General features: G+C 31.1%; 1 protein-coding gene across 2 annotated transcripts in view; it reads right to left on the bottom strand.

Moving 5' to 3' along the window:
* The window catches only part of LOC145334952 (NPC intracellular cholesterol transporter 1-like), a 73,650-nt gene that overhangs the window by 18,580 nt on the left and 30,314 nt on the right, over window positions 1-24,756 (bottom strand). The window contains exons 9-20 of one of the 2 annotated variants that reach the window (XM_080180590.1): window positions 21,621-21,683; window positions 18,736-18,836; window positions 18,264-18,383; window positions 13,902-14,038; window positions 13,314-13,394; window positions 11,135-11,181; window positions 9,891-9,985; window positions 8,793-8,866; window positions 8,454-8,560; window positions 8,043-8,202; window positions 2,136-2,244; window positions 1,648-1,752 (exon numbers count right to left, since the gene is read on the bottom strand). In XM_080180590.1, coding sequence (XP_080036716.1) covers window positions 1,648-1,752; window positions 2,136-2,244; window positions 8,043-8,202; window positions 8,454-8,560; window positions 8,793-8,866; window positions 9,891-9,985; window positions 11,135-11,181; window positions 13,314-13,394; window positions 13,902-14,038; window positions 18,264-18,383; window positions 18,736-18,836; window positions 21,621-21,683 — 1,199 coding nt within the window. The remainder of the gene's footprint in view (window positions 1-1,647; window positions 1,753-2,135; window positions 2,245-8,042; window positions 8,203-8,453; window positions 8,561-8,792; window positions 8,867-9,890; window positions 9,986-11,134; window positions 11,182-13,313; window positions 13,395-13,901; window positions 14,039-18,263; window positions 18,384-18,735; window positions 18,837-21,620; window positions 21,684-24,756) is intronic. The other variant, XM_080180591.1, reaches the window with a different exon arrangement.

Here is a 24,756-nt window from a genome sequence, read left to right as displayed (position 1 = left end):
AACGCCCATTAAGGGGCGATTCGTCGTGTTTTTAAAATGGCTTTTAATAGGTAATTCTAGGTTAGGTTAAGTTGGGTTAGGTGATTGCCCAGCAGGGTCAGGCAATTGGCCTCACAGGGTTAGAGCCCCCCGCACGGGCTAGAAATATGAGAAAAGCTACTGTGAAAATACGTAGAAACGCTTAAGGGGCGTTGCCACGAAAGGGACTATACCAGAAGTTTTTACTTATCCCCCCCTAGTTTCATTGTTTATATAAACTGATATAAAAATGACAGTCTCACTCTAAATGTCAACATAAAGAGGGTGTTAACTTAAAACATTCATGGATAGAGTAGAAAATAGTAAACTATATTTTAACTTTTTAAGGAAACCTTTTTAGTAGCTAAAATTATTACCAGCTGGTTAAAAATACAATGAGATTTTGTAAATATATTACAATCTGGTTGAACAAGGATTTCACATTTTTTAGAGATTTTTTGTATTGGTCTAGGCTCAAGTTAGAGGTTGAGATAAGAACCCAGAAAAAATAAATTTATATTTCAATTTTAAGACAATTAAATGAAACCTTCACTCTTCTTTTACGGATCGATACAAGCTTTTCTATTAGAAAAAAGAGGCATAAAAATTAGATTTTAATTATTTCATTAAAATATTTAACTGTCATATATAAGCTTTCCCAAATGTAAACAAAATCAGCGACTGTTGATTTTTGCCCTACCTTTCTAAGTAGATACTGTAAAATACGTTACAAAATTTTGCGAATTTTTCCATAAATATTTAGAATATTTTTGGGTTGAACATATTTTTATGTAAGCATATTCATACAATGGCGTACAAATAATTAATTTAGTTTATGAAACGTCCATTTAATGATAGGATTTCAGTATCTTTAGGTAGCTTGATGTATTCAAATGTGCTGTTTAAAACAATACTATTATATATTTCCAACAAAAAAATTGAAACAACATTTAAAAGGAGCTTTAATTATAACTAACGGAAAATGCAAAGAGGGAGGGTAAATTACATTGGTAAGCAAAGTTTGATACACGCTATAATATTCGTTTTCTCCAAAACTTTGGAAACCTTTCATGAATTTTAATGAAAGATTTTAAAGAATTTTAATGAAATTTTAAAGAATAATAGAAGGGATAACCATATTCATTATAATACATTTAACTTTTTCTTTGTATTTTCGAGCACTTTTTCATAATTTTGTTGTTTCTTTACTTTAAAATAACCTAATTTTTTTCAAAATATATATCTGATTTTACTATAAATATTTGAAATATGGTTAATTTTGTGCAGGTTGACAAGGATTAGATGTGATTTAATCGAAATATATTCCTACAAATTGAGCTGTGTGTTTTTCCTTGGATAGTCTCTTTTCAACATCGCTGCCGTGCATTATTCCATGAATTTTAATTTATTAAAAAAAAACTTATTTATCAATAATTTTAACCATACAGACTGGAGAATTTTGTTTAACATAATTGGGGATGTGTACTAATATATCATCTACTGTCTTATCCATTAAGACCCCTGCGGAAAAGAACTTAGTTTCATATCACTACTAGCCTACTCCATGATAACTTTGGTCCAAACACGATAAAACTATGGCTTATAAATTAATCAATCAATAACACTAACCTATATTCAATTTATCACTGGGAGCTGTCAGGGTTGGATTCTTGGCGCATGCCAGGAAATGGTCCAGGTACGTCCAGTTTCGGGGTACGTTGCCATCTCCTCCAACTAGAATTTTAGTCAATGAGTTACCATGCAGAAAGTTTTAGGGTTAATGGAGAATATTTTGAATATATTGACATACAACTTTCTACAAGTTCAACATTTTCAATGATTTAAAAGTTCGGGATCGATTCCGGAACACATTGTGGCATACTATTGCTACAATGTCCGACACATGACACTGTTAGTCAGTGTATGAGGGGATGTCTTGGCAAAAAAAACCAGTTAGAACTTCCAGAAAATGATCATGCAATCAAATGATTGGTAGTCCGTAATTGTTGGAATGTTGGTGCCTACGCATCTACTATAAATATCTGCCCCTACGTTATTACCAACCATCTCCTAGAGGTATCATCAATAACATGACAGTTAATGGAAAAAAACATTACCTGGATCAAACCTGACTTTGTCCAGGAGTTGTTGATCATCCTGCCAGTAGGCCCACACATTCTGGATGTTGCAGGACTGTTTGTCAGGATACAGTGGCTTGTTACACACCTAACAATTCAATTTTTAGAATATATGTTTGAATATGAATCACGCAACCTGCCATTTTTATAATTTAAAATGGCATAAAATGACATTTAACACATGGTATGGGGAGACAATGCCATTTTATTTTAATCTCCATTGACTAATCCTTTAATTTATCAAGAATACGAAATGTAAATATGTGTTGCAATATTAATCACGCAATCATTCCACATATTATTCTACTATAATACTGAAAAGATGTACATTCAAAATTTTTTTTTGCATCTAGAATTTTATATATGTAATGAATGTTATTATTTAAGGACTTCTGTGATTTCCCCCAAACAAGCAAGTGGATCACGTGCAAAGGAAATTAAGAAGCCTAGAGAAGAAAGAATCTATAGTTTTATCTCTATTGTATTATGTACGTCCTTAGATGGTTTTATAATGTTGGAGTTATACCAACCAAGCCTTCTTTGTATGTATAGTTTTATCATGTTTTTAATGATAGGGCCTATCAATGTAATTTGATTAGGTTTCCAAGGTTTTATTTTATATTTATATCTAATTCTATTTTCAGACCAATTTCACTGTAAAAAATGTATGTACATCTTATGCTAATCTGTGATGTATTAAAGGTAAATATTTATGTATATTAATACAGACTGGCCAGCCAATTTTGAAAATAAAAAACGTACAAAACGTACACACAAAAAATACGTTACGTACATAAAAAAAAGTAAAAAAAACGTACAAAACGTACATTCCTAATAAAAATGATGTTTATATTTTCCTAGTTACCTATTATCAAAACATTTAAGTCTACTAGCGGAGAAACACCATAACGGACCATAGCGGACTGACAGACATAAGATATCCTATTACTTTATTAAAGAGAACTAGCGCCTACGCTCCTAAAGACCTCTAGGGGCACTTGAGAAGGGGAGGGTTGAATTCAATAACCCAATTTTTTTTATTTTAGATTTAAAAAGAAAAAGTAAAAAACATGGATAACAACATACATAAGTAGCGAAGCTCTAAAGTTTTATATAGACATCTGGAAAAATTTAACTATAAAAAATCAGTGAGCAATTAAATTTCTTTTTTGGGGGGAGGAGGTAATTTTTTTCTAAAGTCGATTTCTCTTGGAAGGGTGGATGGTGATACTCTTCCCCAAAATAGTTATAAAACTTCCAAGAACCTATGAGAAGCTATCCTGTTAAGGAGAACCATATCGGTTCAGCGGTTAGCGAGATCCTTTGGTACAAATAAACAGACATCCTGTTATCTATAATACAAAGTAGAACGATGTCTGTCCGTCTGTCCCTTAAGATCTCGGTACCACTGAACCGATTGGATTCTACTCTTCAGGGTATATACCTATTGGTCCTGTGGTGGTTTTAAGCTATTTTTTGGGAGGGTGGGACACCCCCCCCAAAAAAAAAAAAAAAAAAAAAATCAACCCCCCATTATTTTTTTTTTTTTTTTTTTTTAGGAGATATCCTTGGTCCTTTTTTTTTGTAGGAGATATCCTTAGTCCTTTGTAGAAGATTTCCTTTGTAGAAGATTTCCTTTGTAGAAGATTTCCTTTGTGGAAGATTTCCTTTGTAAAGATTTCCTTGGTCCTTATTTTTTTTTTTTTACGAATTTCACCTTACACTTTTTTTGATCACCTCTTGGGGCAAAGCCCCTAGAGGCTAGGGGCGAAGCCACTAGTTATGTACAAAGTATATCCTATTATAAGGACCAGCGACTACGCCCTTAGAGGCCTCTAGAGAAACTTGATTAAGGGGGAGTTGAATTCAAACACCCAATTTTATATTTAAAAATAAAAAGTAAAACACAAGGATGACAACATCCTTAAGTAGCTAAGCTCAAAAGTTATGGATGGAAATCTGGGAAAATAAATAAACTAGGCATAGAGTAGTGTCATAAAAAAAACATTTAACTTATTCAAATAAATCACAAAACCTTTTTAAAAATATATAATAACGTGAAAATCTAGGAATAAATTCAGCCCCCCAACCAATAATCAAATCTCAATGAAACAAAGTGGAAGTATTGAGAATAAAAACTTATTCAATCCCTGAAAATTACAACCATCCATCAAGAAAATGAGTAGAGAAAATCATACATCTAGGAATCGATCTAGCACTGCAACAAATAGACAAACCTTAAAGAAACTTTTTGAAAATATGTAGAATGTGAATTTATCTATTTCCTGAAAATTTTAGCCGTCTATCTTGAATAGGAATCGAGAAAATCACAAAAACTTGAAAATCTAGGAATAGATCTGGCACCCCAACCAAAAGGTAAATCTCAATGAAAATATGTAGGATGTGAACTTATTTAATCAAAAAACAAGAGCTAAGAAAATCACGTTTCAAAGATGGCATAACGGACTGAGAAAGTATTTATAGAGTAGCTTCACTAATAATTTTTCTAGTGAGAAGGGGGGGGGGGGGGTGGATTAGACCACCCCCATTTCTGTTTTCAATTTTAAAAAGAAAGAAAAAATAGGGGAAGGGCGGTTATTTTTTTCTAAGAGTGATTTCTCTTGGGAGGGTGGTTGTACCCTCTCCCAGAACCTATAAGAAGCTACCCTGTAAAGGAGAACCATATCGGTTGAGAGAGAGCCTTCGGTACAAACAAACAATTAGACAGACATACATCCTGTTATTACGTACTAAGTATATCCTATTATATAAAGTAGTAAGTTTTTTGTTTGATGCTTAAGATTTTCATTACTTCTGAACCGATTGATTTCAATTTCAGGGATTTCAGTTACCGAGATGGTTTTAGGCTATTTTTCTACCATTTTGAATACAGGTTCTCGAAGGGATATGGAAGGACAGAGAAAATAGCCTACAACCTCTCCCAGATCATGTCGGTTCAGCAGTTAACGAAATTCTTCGCTACAGAAAAAAAAAGGATTTAGAGGATTATACATATCCTAATATATAAAGTGTTTTATGCTTTTTTGTCTGTAACGAAAGATCTAGCTAACCGCTGAACCGATATGGTTCTCCTTTACAGTAAAGCTTCTTACATACCCTGAGATGGTTTTAGGCTATTCCTTTTTAGAAATAAGTCTGGGTATGGTTTTAGGCTATTTTTCTGACATTTCATATTCCTTCGAATATATAGCCCCTAGATGCTAGGGGCGCAGCCGCTAGTAATAGGGTATAGGGTTATTTTGTCTAATGCTAAAGATCTCAGAAAATACTAGTCTTTAATACAAAGTAAAACAATGTCTGTCTGTCTGAAGCTTAAGATCTTGGTAATAGCTGAACAGATTCGGTTCTACTCTTCAGGGAATATATCTACTGGTCCTGTGGTGGCTTTAGGCTATTTTCTTGGAGTGTGGAAAACCCAACCCCCCAAGAAAACAACCACCCCTTAATTTATTTTTGTAAACTAATGCAAATAAGATGGGTGGGGCCTAAATGAAAAAAATGATCACAATATCTTTTTTTCGTTTTTTTTACTAATTACGAACAAACGATCCTATCAAGGAGGGAACGAATCCTCTAGAGGATAGGGGCGAAGCCGCTAATCCTAGTAGTAAGTAAAAAGCTTTAAGTGTCCCACCCCTTAAGAAAATAGCTTAAAAATATTCCCTGAAGAGTAGAACCTAATAGGTTCAGTGGTTACTGAGATCTTAAGCTTCTAAAAGACAGACGGACAAACAGACAGACAGACATCATTCTACTTTGTATTATAGATAATATACTATTTTCGTAATACTTTTTATACAAATACAAATACATATACAAACACTTTTATACTTATATTTGATTCTTATTCTTTAAAAACTGAAGATACCAAAAAATAAGACTTCTTAATCCTAAACTGAACACCATATGATATCTCGGAAAATTTACCTAAGTAGATACATAAAGAATTTGAAAAAAATTATTGTAAAATCTATTACAGGTTAGTTGCACAAAGTGCATTTAGACTTGAAATTAGTCAACTGCATACCATTTTCTGTTCAATTCTTTAAACTATATCTATAAAACATATATTTCAAATCCATAAATTTAAACTATAAGTTCTAAAAACATACATATATCACATATTTTACCTACATATTTTTGTTCTATGAAAATTTAAGATATTATTGAATTTATTTTTTATAATACATCTATAGTTTTTGTTAAAATTTTCGTACAAAACATACAAATTACTTTTCTGCTAATATTTGATTCTTATTATTTTTAAAAAAACGTAAAACGTACAAAAATACAAATTTCAAAATACGTTACGTACACATATCAAAATAACGTCCAGAACGTACACAGATTCGATGCGTAACGTACAAAACGTACAAAACGTACACTCTGGCCAGTCTGTTAATAGTATTGACGAGTCAAAGCAACCAAAGATAAAGTGATACGCTCCTAATACGCTCATAACTACGATTATTCTATTCATTATATAAGAAAGACACGCTCCTAATGATATAGAAATACGTTTGAAGAATGAAAGTTTCATGGCTTTAGCTTATACTGTATTCTCTAGGCCTATGGGGAATGCTGTGCACGCTGGATTCACTGACACAAGCAAAACCAAACCGAGAAGAATGCCATGGATTACTCAAAGATTAAGCTGCTTGGGATTGGCCCGTGCTTTACCAACTCTTGCACAATGTAAGATTTTAATATTTTATTTTATTATATTTTTCCATTTTACAATGCCTTTGTTTTATGGTAACTAATCTTGTAATAATTGGACACTGTAAAAATTAATGTCCACAACTTTTAATGTGAATTGGTCTGATAATTTTGTCCTTATAAAGCTTTTAAGAAATTATTAATAGATTCAAACAAAAGTAAAGTAAAAGACAATTAATTCTTTCTTTCTTTTTCAGGTTTTTAAACCGTTCAAAGTATAACCAAAGCTTTATAAAAGTATTGTACATGAGCTGTATGTGAACAGTCTGAAACTGTGTTAAATTTTTCAGAGTGTAAAGTGACTAAATACGGGTTAGTTTGGCCAAAACCCAAAAATGATTTTTTACAGTGAATTGAATCCTAAAGGTGAGAAATAAAATATTTCCCGTACAATATATTTAAAAATGTTTAAATTGGCCTGACTAAAAAATATGAGAAACTCAGTAAAGCATAAAAACAATGCAGACAGGTTGTTTCCTAATTATGTCCTTGACATTCACATCTACACACAATTAAGGGAGAGGTATAAATAGATATATTGACAGGGTAAAAAGTGTCGTCATTTTAGGTTGCTAATATTGACCTCATTTATTAGTTATCCAATAGGAGGGGAGGATGCATAATATGAGAATACGCAGCATTAGCGTAACAGCAACACGCCATCTTGCTTTCGGTAAGAAAAATTTCAGGTAATGCCTTGCCCTGTAAACAGACAAAACTTATTACCATGCACAGTTAGGACTTCTAGACAAAAGATGTGCAAACAAAAAGTTGTAAAAGATTAATTTGTATTTCATTGGCCTATCCGTGAATCCCTGTTCACAGTTGCATAAAAATAACAAAACAGAAAAAAATAATTGCCCGAAAATATTTTTAAATATTTTTTTCTTTTATAGAGTGCCTAGCTAAATAAATATAGGGATATTTAGATAGACAGTTATCCAGTTACATTTCTGTTTGATTGAAATTAATTGTCTTCTTATTGAATATCAAACACTTTGCTAATGTTAAAAAGACATTAATTGCATAAAAATCAAACCTATTAAAAAGAAATAGATAAAAAGTCACATACAACATTTTATATTTAGATAAAATCTTCTAATTATTTTGAAAATCTGCCAAAATGAATTTTCAACATTAATATACCTCTGAAAGATTGAAGGTGTTAACCATGCCTCTATCTTCTTCGTACTCAAACGTTAGTCCTTCTATTCTCTGCTGGAGCTTGAGCACTTCCTTGAGAAACTTTGGCTGAAACACTGGCCCAAACTCAAGGTCGTTTCGCAGATGGTCAGTAAACGTAAATCTAAACAAGTTTTCATTTTTGACATGAAAAAAATACAATACATAAGCCGTGAAAGTATTATATAACTTTTTTAATTGGCGGAAAAGTTAAAAAGTATTTTCATTTTAAAATAGAAATTCTTGGTTTTTAAAATTATTCCTAATTTTCCTAAAGTTAATCATCCAAAAGTAATAAAATCACTATCAAAAGACATATGAACTTAAAGTTGCAGCATTTACGAGGTAATTCCTATTGTTACAGGAATTTCTTACCTTTCAATACCATGTTCTGGCATTTCTTTAGCATGAATGATAACCTGGGCAGCACGGTAGAATGGACGGAACGTAGAGTCGAAAAAATCCTTCTCAACTCGACTCCTGGATAGTAAATAATGTGAAATAAAGTATATTTAAATCTTGGCTTAAAATCAACTAACTTTAAATCAATTAAAGAACTGTTTTGGTAAAAAAATATACCTACTTATTTAAACAGTTTAATTCTTAAAGCCAAACAGTAAATAAGGAAGATGGTAATTTTTAACCCTTAAATTGACAGTTATAAAGTTGCCGCGCTACTTTTAACTAATGGTTAGCAAATTTCACATCATCCCTTGAAGTAGGAGAGGCCCAGAGCTCAATAGGATCAGTGGTTACTTGCAGGTAGATTATACCAACAGAAAGACCTGTTTTCAAACATTAGATTAAGTCAATTTTTAAAAAAAATATTAAAATATTTGTCCAAGTATAGGACTCACCAGCGCCCCCCCCCCCCCCTAAATAAAGACAAATATGCGTCTGATCGGGTATGATAAATTAATGAAAGTATCCCTTTTCTAATGACGTCACGAAGTTTAAACTCTCAACACAGAAACACACACACACACAAACAAAAAGGACTTCCGATTGTTTATTTTTGTTTTAAGTTACCTTCTTTTCTATTTACACTTCCCTACAATCACAGAGCGGGAGATAAAAATTCTTTTAAAAGAAATGAAAATAAAATGAAATAAAATAATAAGAAAACCTCTTTAGTCTTTATGTTCTATTATTTAGGATAGTTTAAAATAAGACAACTGCCATACAAAAGCCAGATTTATGTATTAATGAATATGCTTCAGATATAATTGTGGGTTTGTTGTCTTAAATTGGGGAGCTCAGGCCAAAAACCCTATGGTTATATCTTAAACGAGAACATGTTATCTTAAATCAATAGAAGCCAGAAGTTTAATTATAAAATATTTAAAGACAGCTTATATTTTAAAGTAAGACATATCTTGAATATTTAGGTACTAAGTTTTGGATGTCATAGTTTTTTTTTATATCTTTATCCCAACATAACCTTTCCGAGGTAAAGAAATTCGCGGACAGTGCACACTTAGGACAGGTATAGATTTTCGACAACTTTGACTTAAATCGTGAACTATTGTTTTGTAGGTATCTTTAGAATTTGTAAGAGGGAGAGAGAGGGGACGTTTAGTGTAAGTTAGTCTGGTGTCCAAAATTTTAAACCCACATAAGCTTATTAGTTTGCTCCAAACGTTGGGTACTTTTATAAAATTTTATTGGTGGGTGAAATTTTGTTTTCCATCATTGGGGATATATAACATTTTATCGTCCATTGTCATATCCCTTTGGCTCTTTATTATTTGTTGAGTTTATTAGTAATTTTAGATTGCTAACAACTATATAATTGTCTTAATCCGTTTCCTGCGGCAGCCGCGACCGACAAAAAGATGACGGGCAGCGGATGTTTGGCGGCAAAGGTTCCCCACCATGTAAACATATCTGTCATGCTGTCTTCAAACCTAAAATATTATATATGTGTGATTACGAGAATTGTCAAAGGTTTCCCTCCCGCAAAATTTTATTCGTTTGCACTCAAAAATGTTGAGCATAAATTTCCCACTCATATCATATCTTTGTACATTGGACTGTAAACAACACGAATATCTAAAATTTTATAGACACGATCTCTTACTGGTTGGTTAGAAACTTTGATATTTTCATTAAATCTGAATTCAATGCCAAATCTTTTCCACCAATAATTTTAATCTACAGAAGATATAATTTGTTTATTTTAATTGGGGTGTATGCACAAAAAATATGTCGTCCATTGTTTTTCCCTTCGGATCCCTGTATGGAATTATATTTATGAAAATTAAACAACCTATCTACATCAACAACAAAAAATGAGAGAAGTAAAAAATCTTGCGATTTTATTCAATTTAAGTCAGGCAACATTTATGTACATTATCCCTCTTTCTTTAGCTTCTCTCCATTTACCAATATACTTTTTTCTTATAAAGGTATAAATGTGTTAAACTGACGTTAATATTCTAAATAAAACAATAAGTTCCCCTAAACAAACAACTAACGTCACACACACACACACACAAATATACACACATACCATCAAACAAAGATGCACACCTCTATCTTGAAAATGGGATAGGTTGCATTTTAGTAAATTGCTACGTTTTTAGCAACGCAGTTGCAAACTAAATGTATAAACTAAAATTATATACAGGAGGAAAAATGTTTATTTTTTCGTAACAGAGAATAAAACCTTATTCGGCAACAACTAGAAAATGTAAACTAAAATGAAAATTATGTCTATAATAGATGCCTATTTTTAATAAAATCATAGGCATTTATTCAATTTAAAGTTAATAGCAATAATAAATTAACAATTAACCAAGCTTATGTAGAAATACAAAATGAATATTTATATTTTGTGTATTTTTAACTTAAGAAAAGTGTTTAATAACACAAAATGCTTTATTTAAATACCCTGGCCAAATATGAAGTTACAATGAAGTTAGCTAAAAAAAACGTAAGTGTTACAAATAAATCTCTATCAATGACTTTCCCATGATAAATACATTCAACCAAAGGCAGAATTTCACATAGAGAAAAACAAGAACATTGTTATGCAAATGAATAGAAATAAATACCTGGTTCCTAAACGTGTAAGCAGGCTTAGATCATCATAAACCAAAACCTAAAACAAAGAATTGATTTTAAAAATAGAAAATCAAGGATGACTATATCCAAAAACTTAGTAATTCTGTCGTAAAATATTTGAAATATCTACAGTATGCTTATAAAACCCCTTTGTTTTATTATTCTATTTATTCAAAACTATATTAAATAAATACTAATAACAAGATTTTATAAGTTAAAATCCTTCATTAAAAATAAAGTATTTAATATTAAACAAATAACATTCCCTGACAATGAGAAATAATTAAATAACAATAAATATTAATTCCATAAGTAGCGCAGCAAAAATATGCTTACAAATAATATATTCATTGATAAATATAATGATACAAAAATAAAAAAGGAGGGGATATTGGACTGTAAATTATTCTGGTACCCAAAGTTTTATAATCGCGTTATCTTAGAATCTTTGGGTAATTTTCTTGAATTTTACTTGGCTTGTTACAAACTAATGGTGTCTGAACTTTTTAACCAATAATCTTAATCTAAAGGGGGGAGGGGTCATTTTGTTAATAATATCATTGGGGGATTTACATCAATTTATGTTCATTGTCCTGCATAAAACCACTTTTCGACAAGTAGCTTGTTTAATTATACGATGTCATAATCATGAAACTGACAAATTGAAGTAATTTATACACGTCATTTACGTGGACAAAATAACGTATGATCTCTATTATTGAAAAGCCACAATTTGATAAAAAAAAATTCCATATCATGAATTATAAATATGTATTGTATAAATATGATTGAATCATTGTACTTAATTTTAAAATAAATGAAAAAAAATCTATTTCACGCTAGCAACATTGTAGTACTTTAATATCAAAATACATTTTAGCTTGAAACCGCTCAAGACCAATACAAAACCCACATAAAAAAATCTAGGTATTTTTATCTCTTTTTAAGGCAGGATTATGGTATAGCCAAAAAGCGAAATAAATCTAAAATGATATTTTTAAATGTTGACCCCAACGACAGTTGAAAATCCCGTATAGATTTGTGTTTTTCGAATTAATTTTGTTGTTGGTATAAGCTGGTTTTAAAGATCTTAATGAACACTGACAAACATTAAACAATTTTTGATAAAAGCATTACTGGATTTATCAAAGATTTGTAAAAGTCAAAACTGCAATTTTTGCTGTGTTGTGTATTTCAATCCTAAACTATACTAAACCATGTCATCAATCGACATATTACATAACGTTTTCTTATTCATTGGCTTACAGAATTTTGTGTATCATCATTGGGGATGTACATAAAATCGGCCATTGTCTTATCCCTTATTAATATAATAATACATCATTCGATAAACCTTTGTTCACGCAAAAATGAATTATTGATACCTAAAAAAGGTAAGAAGTAGGTAGGTACATGCTTTCAAAATGTACTATTTGCGATACTTGAATTATTTATTAATCTAAAGTATACTGGTTTAATGTAAAATACGCCAATAAAAAATTGTTTAACCAATAGTTAAATAGTAAAAGTTTTTTCTTTAATACGTTTAGAAATTAAAATCTTTATCAAAAGAGAACTTTCAACAGAGTTTTTTTACGTGTTTTTTTAAAATTTTCTACAAATAAATAAATAAAGTTTTCGCTTTTAAATATATTTTTGGTTTTTTTTTGTTGTTGACCGGCTTAAAGTTGCAGTAAGTACAAATACTGAGGGATGGTTTATACAACGTAACTATGTCCAAACATTGCCACCAATGATTTTTATCTACGCATGGGATATTTATGTTTGATATAATTGGGGGTACATTAATTTATCGTTAAGGTTAAAAATTTTGAGTATAGTCCCTTTTCGTGGCGATTCGTCTTTTTTTGAAAATGGCTTTTGATAGGTTATTTTAGGTTAGGTGATTGGTCCCGCAGGGTTAGAGGCCTCCCCCCCCCCCCCCCGCAGGGGCAAATTTGGAGGAAGATTACTGTGAAAATACGAAGAAACACCCCTGAAGGGGCGTGCGTTGCCACGGAAGGGACTATACCTTTTTCTTCAGATACAATATCACTTGTTATCTATTTTTGTTTGTATTAAACTCATGTTACAGGTGATAGTATAGCCTCTATGACTGTACATTCTACCTCGTTCGAACGTCCGTCTAATTGTAATAAAAACAGTTACCTTGTGTTCTTGGATACTGATGTGAGTGGGGGAGCCTGGCATCTCATTCAAAGCTTTCAAGGAAAGTGCCACAGAATCCCTGAGATTTTTCATGGGTTCACTTTATTTAGCATTAGGTAAATTGGGTGGATTTGTTAAAATATCAAAAACAGCGAAATTGATTGGTTTTCAATCTCTTTGGGGTTGGTTATAAAAATTAACATGTGTCGCTCTTCGTCCTAATTTTGAAGAGTTTTATAATTTTATAGAAAAATTAAAACTCCAGTAAGGAACATTCGTTGCATTAGTCTTCTGTTTGATTCCCATTTTATGTAGTTTCCCCACGATGTGCAAAGTCGAGCATAAAAAAACCCAACCAACCTATATTTTGAAGACAAAAAACTGAAAACAAGGAGGTGGAGGAGTTTTTTCGTGTATTTTTGTTTTACATTAGGCCAGACTATATTAGGTTATATTGGGTACAGGATAGCAATTAAAGTGGAAAGCATGCAATTTTTATTTTCTATGGTTGTATGTCATCCCTATACACAAAAAACACCATAGTCACACAACAATAAGAACAACAAATGCCAAATAAGGTCAGTTCCTTCTAGGACTGGCCAGATTATCGCCCCTATAGTCTCCACAGACACTGTCATCATCTCCCACCACTCCCAGGTTGCTCTTTGTCAGCTTGTGGTTGGCACACACGATGGCAAGGAAGATTATCGAGCCCACCACGAATGCTGAAATAGTAATAACATGGTAAAATTAGTAATCTAATTTTTAGTATGGTTTCGAAACTGATAAATATTCGATGGATTAGAACCAGTTCTCAGCAATACTGAAAAATCATGTATAGCTTCGTATTACAGTCAATTTTCCATGAATATTAAAATAAAAATCATAAAATTCTTATTAAGTTATACCTAATCTTATCATTTTTCCTTTCAATATCCGCGGAAAGCTGAGCTATAATAAGATGCGATAAATAATTATTCCATCCTGTGTTGGAATGATTTTCTTGTATTCCCTGGCAAGTTCGAACCCATTAATTCCCTTTTCCTTACACCAGAGAATGAGTGTGTTACGCGGCATTCCTAACTATCTCCGCGCTTCGCTTGTAAACAAACAAAGGCGCGCACATTTTTTCCTTGTTGATTCCCATGTGAAGAGCTACGTGAATAAAAATAATGTATTGGATGGATATACATGCGCTCTAATCCGTGGAAGATCTCAAATAAGCCTTCCTGCTTAGTTTGACATCATAATGTGGTAAGAATTTATCTTAATTCTTAATAATAAGTGTAGTATGGTATATTTTTACGAAGAAATTCAAAACATTAATTTTTCAACAAATAGACCATTTAACTGCTAACTTTTGACATACGAATATTTTCCTTAATTTTATTGATCATTTGAATCTAAAATTATCAATTTCTGATGCTATTTAATATGTTTCGTGCCAATTTAAAGTTTTTTAGAAATTTTATATTTTTAATTAAATTGAAATCACGCAACCTCGATATACAAAAATAATAAACCATTAATACTATGTAATTAATTTTTATATTTTTGTTTTAGATTCACCGTTTTCATGGTAATAAATACACATTTGTAAACATTCACATGTTGGTCATTCGGAGGGCTTGGAGATTAAGATTTCGTGTACGGCAAGGCATGCGTACCGAAACACATCCCATAATGATAGGTCTAGTATATAATCTTGGAAATTGCATCTAACATTAGAGAACGAAAAATCCCATGATTTCCATACCTTTATAAAAGTAAAAACCATAGGAATGCGGGAAAAAAATGTACTCCATCCTATGACATTTTTATGATCTAACTTAATGGAAAATTTATAAATCTCTATCTTTAATTCAGTCGTGAGATAATTTATTTTTTATCCCGTTTTTAATTTTTAAAATCTTTATGGAAAAACTGAAAATTTCCAGGTTCATAGTAACACCGTTATTCTATTCATAATATACCTAAATATTTAAAACTAGAATTGAGAATGAAAATCTTCTCCTTTTCTAAAAATCTGACCTAAATTGTTTTAGGTAAACATTGAGTACAATTGAACAGAGATAGGACAATGAAGGATAAATTAATTCTTCCTATATCAGGGTAATTTTATTGATAATTATTGGGGATGAAAATTAATTTATCGGCCATTGTCTTATCCTTTTAATATTTCATTTACCAAATCAAATATCAGAGTTCCTTGAATATAGCCTTTTTCAATTTAACATTTGTTTATTCTACATATGCTTGAAAACTCTCTCTGTATTTTTTAAGATAATAAGTATGGTGGAAAGCATTAGTATTAAAACGTATACCCTCCTCACCAGGCAGTATTAAGAAATCTGTGCAAATGTTATTCCAACAGATTTTTTTTAATTTGAAATATTTCTCAATAATTAGGGATTTTTTTATTAAAGGTGCCAACGTATTAATATCAGGCCTGACTTACAAGACAAACAGAGATATAGAGTAGCTATGCTATCTAAAAATACCAAGGTTAACATATCCTGACAAATTGCCCTAGTAACCTAGACATTCAACACAACAAGGATGACATTATTCAACTTCACCAACTTTTTAAAAATGCAATCTAACATTATTCTATTTACACTTTCGTCTAAAAGTTACTAGCTTTACAGCGATGAAAACATTTATATATATATTAGTTACTCTAATGTCTTTTAATCTTTATAAAAATGATCACTAACAACTCTAAAACAGAATAATTTAATCCATTTTTCAAGTTGGGCCTACCCCCTTCCTGCCGAAAAAAAGCTTAATAAAACATAAAAAAAATACTTGTTCTATATAATTCAAAGCTCACATAAGTGGTGGGTAAGTTAAACAAAAGCTTCACTTCGTTATAAATCTATAAAATTTTAGTAGATTTATCTTAATAGCTAAAAACACACTCATCTAATTTATTTTTTTATCATGGATATAGGGGTCACGGCCAGTTTATATAAACTAACAATCCTTCATTCTCACCAAAAATATCTTTGGCAGAATTTCATTTAGTATACTTCGTGGCAGGGTTTCGGATCCGGATCCGGATCCGGATCCGCAAGGATCCGCATATTTTGAGTCCAAGGATCCGGATCCGGATCCGCCAAAAAAATGCGGATCCGGATCCGGATCCTTAGACTCCAAAAAATGCGGAAAAAATGGAAAAATCTACCTAAATTTATAAAAAAATCTCAGAAATTCTCTTGATGAGAGCCAATCTTTAAGGTTTAGGTTCAGACTTGAAAATTAAAAGTATTTTTGACTTCGAATTAAAGAATAAAATTTTTTGAAAAATTTGGTGATTTTATTTTTATTGTCAAAGATCCGGATCCGGATCCAGTAGGATCCGGATCCGGATCCGGATCCGCACTGACCAAATTTTGAGGATCCGGATCCGGATCCGCATAAAATCAATGCGGATCCGAAACCCTGCTTCGTGGGATAAAATAATTCATCTGTTATAAACTTACATCCTTGATTCCGTGATCTTTTTGTAAAAGCCTAGCTGTAACTTACTTAGAAATAATTATGATATTTTTTAAAAGCTACAAATTTCAATTTAAAAAATAAGCACTTTTTTGTAAGGCTTTTGAAATTAACTTCTTTGTCTATTTTTCTCTTAACATTGCAGTCTAATTGCTTTACACAATCAATTTTTTCTTTCTCGTTAATTTTTTTTCAATTCCCAGATGTATTTACAGAATATTACGAAATTATTTTTTTGTTGTTGTAAATTTTCAGGTGTTTCTTGTTTGTTTAATGACAAGTTGAGGTTAAGTAATAATTTGAGCCTAAAAATACTAATTTTCAAAATGTAAAAAGATTTTTTTGTCCTTGTAGCGCAACTGATATATAATTAAACTTTGGCTTCGATCCGATTAAAGTAGGACCGGTCCTCAGCAATAATGAATAATCATGTATCATATAGCGGTATTCATAATTTCCTTCGAATGTTAAATAAAAATCTCATATCCGCGGAAAGCTGTCTATAATACGATGGAATAAATCACCATTAAAATGTTGTAGGGCTATAATTGTTTCACTACTAATGGAAGTAAATTCTTCTTGTTCCTAGAGATTATTACTTAATCCAATGAAAAATAAATATTTACTTAATGTTTTTACATTTTTACTAACGTTTACTCAGCTGTTAATCAAACTATTCTTTAGGCTGGGCTGTCAATCATTTTTGTTCGGATGCAAAAAGTTAAAATATAGCGGATTAGCTGAGTTTTATACCTAATTTTTTTTTCTGTAGCTACTTTAGGCGGCCGGAAGTTTTGTCTGTAAAGGTTCACACGGCTTCGGCTGCCGATTCATGTAACAAATTCTTTTTCTTTTAGTGATAATATTATCTAGCTAACTTAGTTCTCTATTTACTTAATGGCAAAACTCAAGTTTTTATAGCAACACCACTTTATAAATCATGTGCGTTTGTATGTCTGTTTGTCAATCGGCAATGCACTTGTCATGTTTACTGAATTAAATGACATGTTTTTCTCTTTTTTTAAATTTTAGTGTAGTCTACTGTTTGCTTAATCGCTACATATACACAAAAACGTCCTTTATTTTGAATAATTTCAGGGATAAATTTTTATGCATGTCTACGAAAAAAAAACATGCAAACAAAATGTAAATTAATAATGAAGGATGTTTTTAATTTAAATTTTAAAGTTTTCATTTCGTATGTATTAAGGTGGGTTTAAACTATTAAACGGAATATAAAAAGAATTTGATGACACCTAACGAATTAATTTTGAACTAAAATCAACTTATTATCATTTAAAAGCAAAATGAACACCCCAATATCTAACTGTTATATCAATATAACTACACACTAACGCCATCTAACCGATAATTTAAGACTATCAAATAAAAAACCCTAAACTAAACCCTATATGACATCTAACGAATAAATATTGAACTAAAACTTACTTATTATCATGATAAAAACGAGACCATCGACGCCATCTACAATATCAAAACTGAAGTCGAAATCTTCAAATTCTGGCAGGTTGAGGGTACAGGCAGCTGGACAATCAGTACATCCACATGCTAAAAACATGTAAACAAAATTAGGGTTCTCTAGGGATATAAAGTTTGGACATTCTTAAAATAAAACAAACCAATCAAAATTTAATAAAGTACCCCAAGTTTTTGATCGAACGAATGAGGGAAGTAATTATCAAAACTTTGGGTACCAGTATAATTCCTAGTGTAATGTCTACTCCTGCCCAGTAATAATATTTGATCCAATAGTATTTTCTAAGTTAAATGAAATATAAAGGACGGACAGAAAACTGGATTTCAAGAGTGGTTACAGGAAAGGATTTTCAGGAAAATATCTATATAATTCTAAATTTTTATAAATCTCTCTCCAATAGCAGACAAGAAAATTGTTCTCTACCTGGAATTGCTGGTTGTCCAGGCAAGACTGGAGGTGGCAAGTTACACTGCACTGTCAGAGGATTGTGGTAGGTATACCCATCGTCAGATTTAGATGTGGAACTGAAATATAATATAAGTCAAAACTTTCACCGTACTAGTTGAGTTCTCTATCAAAGACTAACAGCTGTGCTCCTAGCATAGATTAGAAACTTCGCATTTGAAGGGGGGGTAGGATGTGAGATTTATAGTCTAATACCAACCTAGACAATATGCGAATCTTCTCTAAATTGAAGAACTCAATGGGTTAAGTGGTTAGCGAGATCTTAACGGACAATCTTACTATATAACTTACGACGATTGTAAATGAGAACCTTATTTTTGAAATGTATATTTGGCTTCTAAAAAGATTTTAGTTTAATTAAATAGCTTAGGGTTGAGAAGGATCAATAGCTTTTTTAACTACATTAGAATAAAAAAAGTTTGTAGGCCTTTTTACTATTTCTTTATCCTTTTGATTATGCTAGACAATTTGTAAGCATTCATTCCAGCATATTTACTTTGAACAGGGATCAAAATTATTATATACTTCAACCAACTAATCAATAAAAGTACCCTAAGTTTTCAAGCCATCAAAATAAAAAATCTCGATTATCAAACTTAATATACCAGTGTAATTTACAGTTGGATGATGACAATAAGACAAAAAATATAAAGATAAGATTTAAGAAAGAAAAAGGGCATAGTGTGCTGTTTAATAATATGCTGTTCTGATGAAATACTAAAATGTACTGAAACGAATGAATACCCCTAGACAGACATTATATGTACTGTACAATTACATACTTATTTTGTTTTGCAAAAACAATAAATAAATTAAATGAGCTAGAAATCCTAGATCCTCGAAAGGAAATCCTTTATTTTTTAGTGGGACAAATTACTTCTCCCCCCTTCTAATCTAGTATATAAAGTAGTAAGGTTTTTTTTTGGCTAGTAGCTTAAGATTTTGTTAACTACTGAATCGATTGAGTTCTCCATTCTAAGGAAGCTTCCCATATGTCCCAGGTTGATTTAGGCCATCAAATTTTATTCCCTGTAAAAACCAACTAGGTTCAATGAATAGTTATCTCTACTTGTAAATATTGTCTGTATTCATTATAATAAAGTAACTGCATGTGTATATGTCGGTTTGTCTGTCTGTTTGTACCGAAGGATCTCGCTAACCGCCGAACCGATCGGGTTCTCCTTAGTTCCCGGGAAGGTTTATAACTATTTTCCTGGAGGGTGGGACACCCCCCCCCCCAAATAAAATAAGGAAGGGGTGCAAGAAAAAATTTCAAACCCCCCCAAATTTTTTTTACTTTTTCTTTTAAAATCTAAAATAAGAAATGGGGTTATCAAATTCGACTTCCCCCTCAAGTGCCCTTAGAGGCATCTAGGGGCGTAGCCGCTAGTAGCATAATATAGGATCTAAGCAATAATTTGAACAAACTGCAGACAAACATTGGATTAAAATAAATGATCTATTTCACACAAAATATTTAATAATTTACAAACCAAGGATAAATAATTTTATCCAATCTTTCATATTCTGTTTAAACACCGGGGTATTAGGTTAAGTAACACTCAACAGACAACCAACCAAAGGATTAAAGGGTAAAGGCAAAATGCACAGTATGAAATTCACTCCCAATTCAAAATTTAATAAGTTTTTAAGCCAATGGAAAAGCAAGTTTATAAACTTTGAGTACCAGTATAATTTACAGTTCAAAGTCCCCTCCCTCCCTGTTTTCCTATGTATTAAAATGATTGCACATGATTAAAAAATAAAATGTTATAATTTATTTCTTAATGTGAAAACAAGAACGAGATCTTTTTTGAATTTAAACGAATATGAGCAAAAAACTTAGCCTTTATTTTTTATTCTATCCATGAACAATAATATATAGGTGCTTACCCTCAAAGTTCCTATCGAGCACTGAAACCCCACTTTTACTTTTAAATGAAAGAGATGGGGAGACAATTTTTCCCTGAGGGGGTTATAACTGCAGTGCCTGTACTAAAGAAATAAACAAACAAACAAACATAAACTACCAACCCCCACTGAATGACAATCTTACTTCCATAATCTTATACTCATTCTTTACTGCTTAGAATGTGTGTAAGAATTACAGACCGAAATAATAAGACATGTAGAGTAGCTTCGCTATAAATGTTGAATTTACCTTAATATATAATTGTACAACAAACAGATTGGAAATAAAATGACGTAAAATGGAAGCCTTTCAAATTTTAACAACTTAGCTACTCTACAATCTAATTTGTAATCTTACCAATAGATGAGATATTTCAGGGAGTTTCCCTTGATGCGCCAAGTCAGGTAAAGAAACCCCCTTTTAATTATTTTGAAATAAATGAAATAAGGGGAGGGGGGGATATTTTTCTGTGTTCATTCTTACTTTTGGTTAGGTTATATTTGGGTACAGGAAAGCCACGCAGGGTTAGAGTTACCCCAAATGTTAAACAAAGGAAAAAAATATCCTTCTCCCCCTTATTTTCCATTTATTTAAATCCAGAAAACAATACTTTTTGTCTCAGTAAAGATTTTCCTGACATTTGCATGTTTTTACCCTTGTACAAATTGTTTATGTAAATCATTTTAATTTCATAAGATATACAAACTTGTTATAAAGTACATTAAATCCATCTTCTAGATTTAGAAGTATGAATTATATTATTAAGTTTTTAATTGGTGCTTTTGGCCAGTAGGTATATAATATAATTGTCTATAAAATAAACGTTTTCATTACAATGACAGTCACCCGTTTAGATTGTGTGAGAGCAATTTAGGTCTTCAGATTGTTAAAATCGGTCAACAAAAAAGAATTGTAATTTTTCTGTTTTTACCTGAAATTGAATGAAATCTGGAATGGAGAATATCCATTTGTTATACTGCCCATATAGTCGAACCTGAAAATAAAACAATTTACTTTAAAATTAGTATGTTTTTCAACCTATTTTAAAAAAATACACTATTCTAAGACATGAAGATATATTTCGATTTTAGTAATCATTTTCAATTCATTTTGTCTCTTGTAGAAGTGAATCAAGCAAAATTAGCTTGGTCGTTTTAGATACAATTATAATAACTTTTGATTCTGTTTTATAAAAAAATGTCAGCAATCAAATGATATCTTAGATTGTGTAAAATAACCAATCTTAAGAAGCTTGGCTTCAAATGCTTACATCAAATTAGTCAAAATTAAATAGATATCTGGAAAGGGAAATAATCTTTGTAATGCGAGCTAAAACAATAAAAGAACTACTTTAATAATTTTCGGAAATTTTGTTTAATTTGATGAATAAATGTTTAGGTTTATTGTTGCATAATTTTTAAACATTTTTATAGAATTCTAAGAATTTTATTACATAATTTTTAAGTTTATACAATACAGAAGATGAAATTAGTTTTTTTTGCTGCAAGCTGCTGCACCCCTAGAATCTAGGAACATCAAGGGGTAAGAAGGGTCAAAACAGGTCTAAACCATCCCAAATCTAAAAATAAAATAACCTAAACTAATCCTGTGACCTAATGAAGCTTTCCTGGGAAGGAGAACTCAATCAGTAATCTTAACCTTCAGACAAAAAAAAACCTACTACTTTAAAAAATAGGATACTTTGTATGTGGCTTTAAAACATGACTATGTGACTATTAGTTCGAGACTAATAAAACAAAACTTATTTCCTTATTCAAAAATGAAATTATTCTTTTATTAATCAATGAACTTTTATCCAAATGTTACCAAAGTACATACAAACCGTCAAAATTTTGACATGTGTACTTAATATATATGTACCATGGTTGTCCAATTGATACTTTACTTAATTCTAAATGTATAAGATTTGTACAGGTTTCAGGCTATTTTCTGAGAAAATAAAAGAGCACCCTATATGTATATTCTAATTAAAACAATTGTCCACCTTTAACTTAAAGTATAAAGTTAAAAATGCTAAGGGAACAGTTGCTAGATATTAAAAACTTAAAAAGAAATACATTCTTATTTTAAATATTTTAGACTTAAGGAAAACATTTGACACTATTTTTGAAGCCATAACTTAAATTTAAGAACTTGCGACGAAGTTAAGCTTATTTTCCCTTGTCCTATCTCTAAATATTAATATGAAATTTTTTTTTGTCAGTCTAACCAGTGCAAAAGTAGTTACATACAAGTAAAAGTTATGTGTGATTACTATTTGTATTTGGGTATGCAAACACTTCCGCAAAATAAACAGTTTTGTGAAACAGCTAAAACAAAAATAATCATAATTAAAAAGAATTACCTATACGCTTACTTAAAAGTTAAAAGAAAAAAATCTACTTGTCATGAGAGCATATGTACAAACGCGTTTTAGGGGGAAAAAATACATTTTCGCTATTGACAATTATGCGAAAATGAAGGCACACCTTGTGTGTGACATGATATTACAACTAATCTAATCTGTTCTATTCACAAAGTTAAATGAATCTTTCTATTCACATGTTCTAAATTTTCAACGCTTCAAACACACAACACACTTTTCCATAACAAATTTCAGACACTAAACATTTTTGTTCGTAATAATATAGTAAATTGACCTAGAATTATTCCATTTTCTACCTAGAGATTTATTTTCTTAATGTTTTAAAGATTTTTTCACAAATGAATTAAAGTCTTAGCTGCATTAAGGTTGGGTATTTGATTTATATTGCGGAAGTATACAAAGTACAAAGCTAGTAATAAAACATTTCAATAGACATTAGATAAATACAACATTATAAATATTTTTTTAAGTATAGTTATTGATTTACAAAATTGTTTCTTAAATTTAAAACATGCAAGAAATATTTATCAATTTTCCATCAACCTAACCCTGTATCTCTATTTCATAAAATTGACCTAAATTTTTGGAAGATTTTTTCCCTTTCATTTTTAATTTCTCTCTTATCTGGAACTTGATATTTGTTAATTTTCATCTTTTTTCTTGTAAAAAATAAACATGTTTATTGTTTCAAAAAAATGTAAACATTCCTGAAAACTTTACCTTAAACGCTATTAATCTATTTAACAACCCTATTTTTAAAGTAGGATAATAGAAATATGCTTTTTAATGGGTTAGTAGTGGTAGGGGTAAAGACCTTATCTCTTTCTAGACCTAGCTATAGCAAGTCTCTCCCAAGAATGTGGAACAATTAGTCAACTAGATTACAACATTACAAATCATAAATCCAGCTATAAATAGTAGAATTAAGATGTTAAACTACCGTATGCCATTTTAAAGTTAATAAATTTGATAGAGAAAACTTAAAAACATTATTTTATGTTAAAGAATAAGAGACGAGGCCCTTGAAAATAAGCAAGCATATATTGAACAACATATATTATATTTAGCATTTTATTGTATCATAACATGATCTTCTTAATCCTTATGTCAAAGTAAAAGGATGTCTTCTGTCTTAATGTGTATCTGTCTGTAGCCTAGGTCTTCACTAACCACTGAACCTAAATAAATCTCCAAAATTCTTATATGTCCAGGAAAGGTTTAAAACAATTTTGGGAGAGGTTACCTCCACTCCCCCATGTGAAATCGCCCCCCCAAAAAAAACTCCCCTTCCTTCAATTAGTTTACCATTTCTTTTTATAACTGTTATTTAAAGTGGATTGTAGCCCTCCCCCCCCTTCCCACAAGTGCCCCTGAAGGCCTCTAGGGGCATACCAACTAGAAACATAAAAACAAAATAAATTTGCTCTACTAATTAGTTACATATCCCTTCCCCTTGTTAGAATGCAAAGATTGGTGTTGTATTGTAAATATGTATAAGATAAACATAAAAAGTAGGTTTATACAATACAGATAATGTTACACATTATCAACACAAACTAGAAAAGTCTATGCTTTGCTTATTTAGTAGTTATCTAAACATCTTTTTTTATCAATATCACCCCAAGGACGTCCAAGCTTTTTTTTGAGCGGAGGGGTGGGGGGGTGAGGGGGTGGTGTTAAA

The sequence above is a fragment of the Acartia tonsa genome, chromosome 13 (genome assembly GCF_053477335.1).
Source record: "Acartia tonsa isolate MP-2025a chromosome 13, ASM5347733v1, whole genome shotgun sequence".
Classification (NCBI taxonomy): domain Eukaryota; kingdom Metazoa; phylum Arthropoda; class Copepoda; order Calanoida; family Acartiidae; genus Acartia; species Acartia tonsa.
Note: the sequence above shows the minus strand (reverse complement) of the source record. Positions and strands in the feature narration are given on the sequence as shown.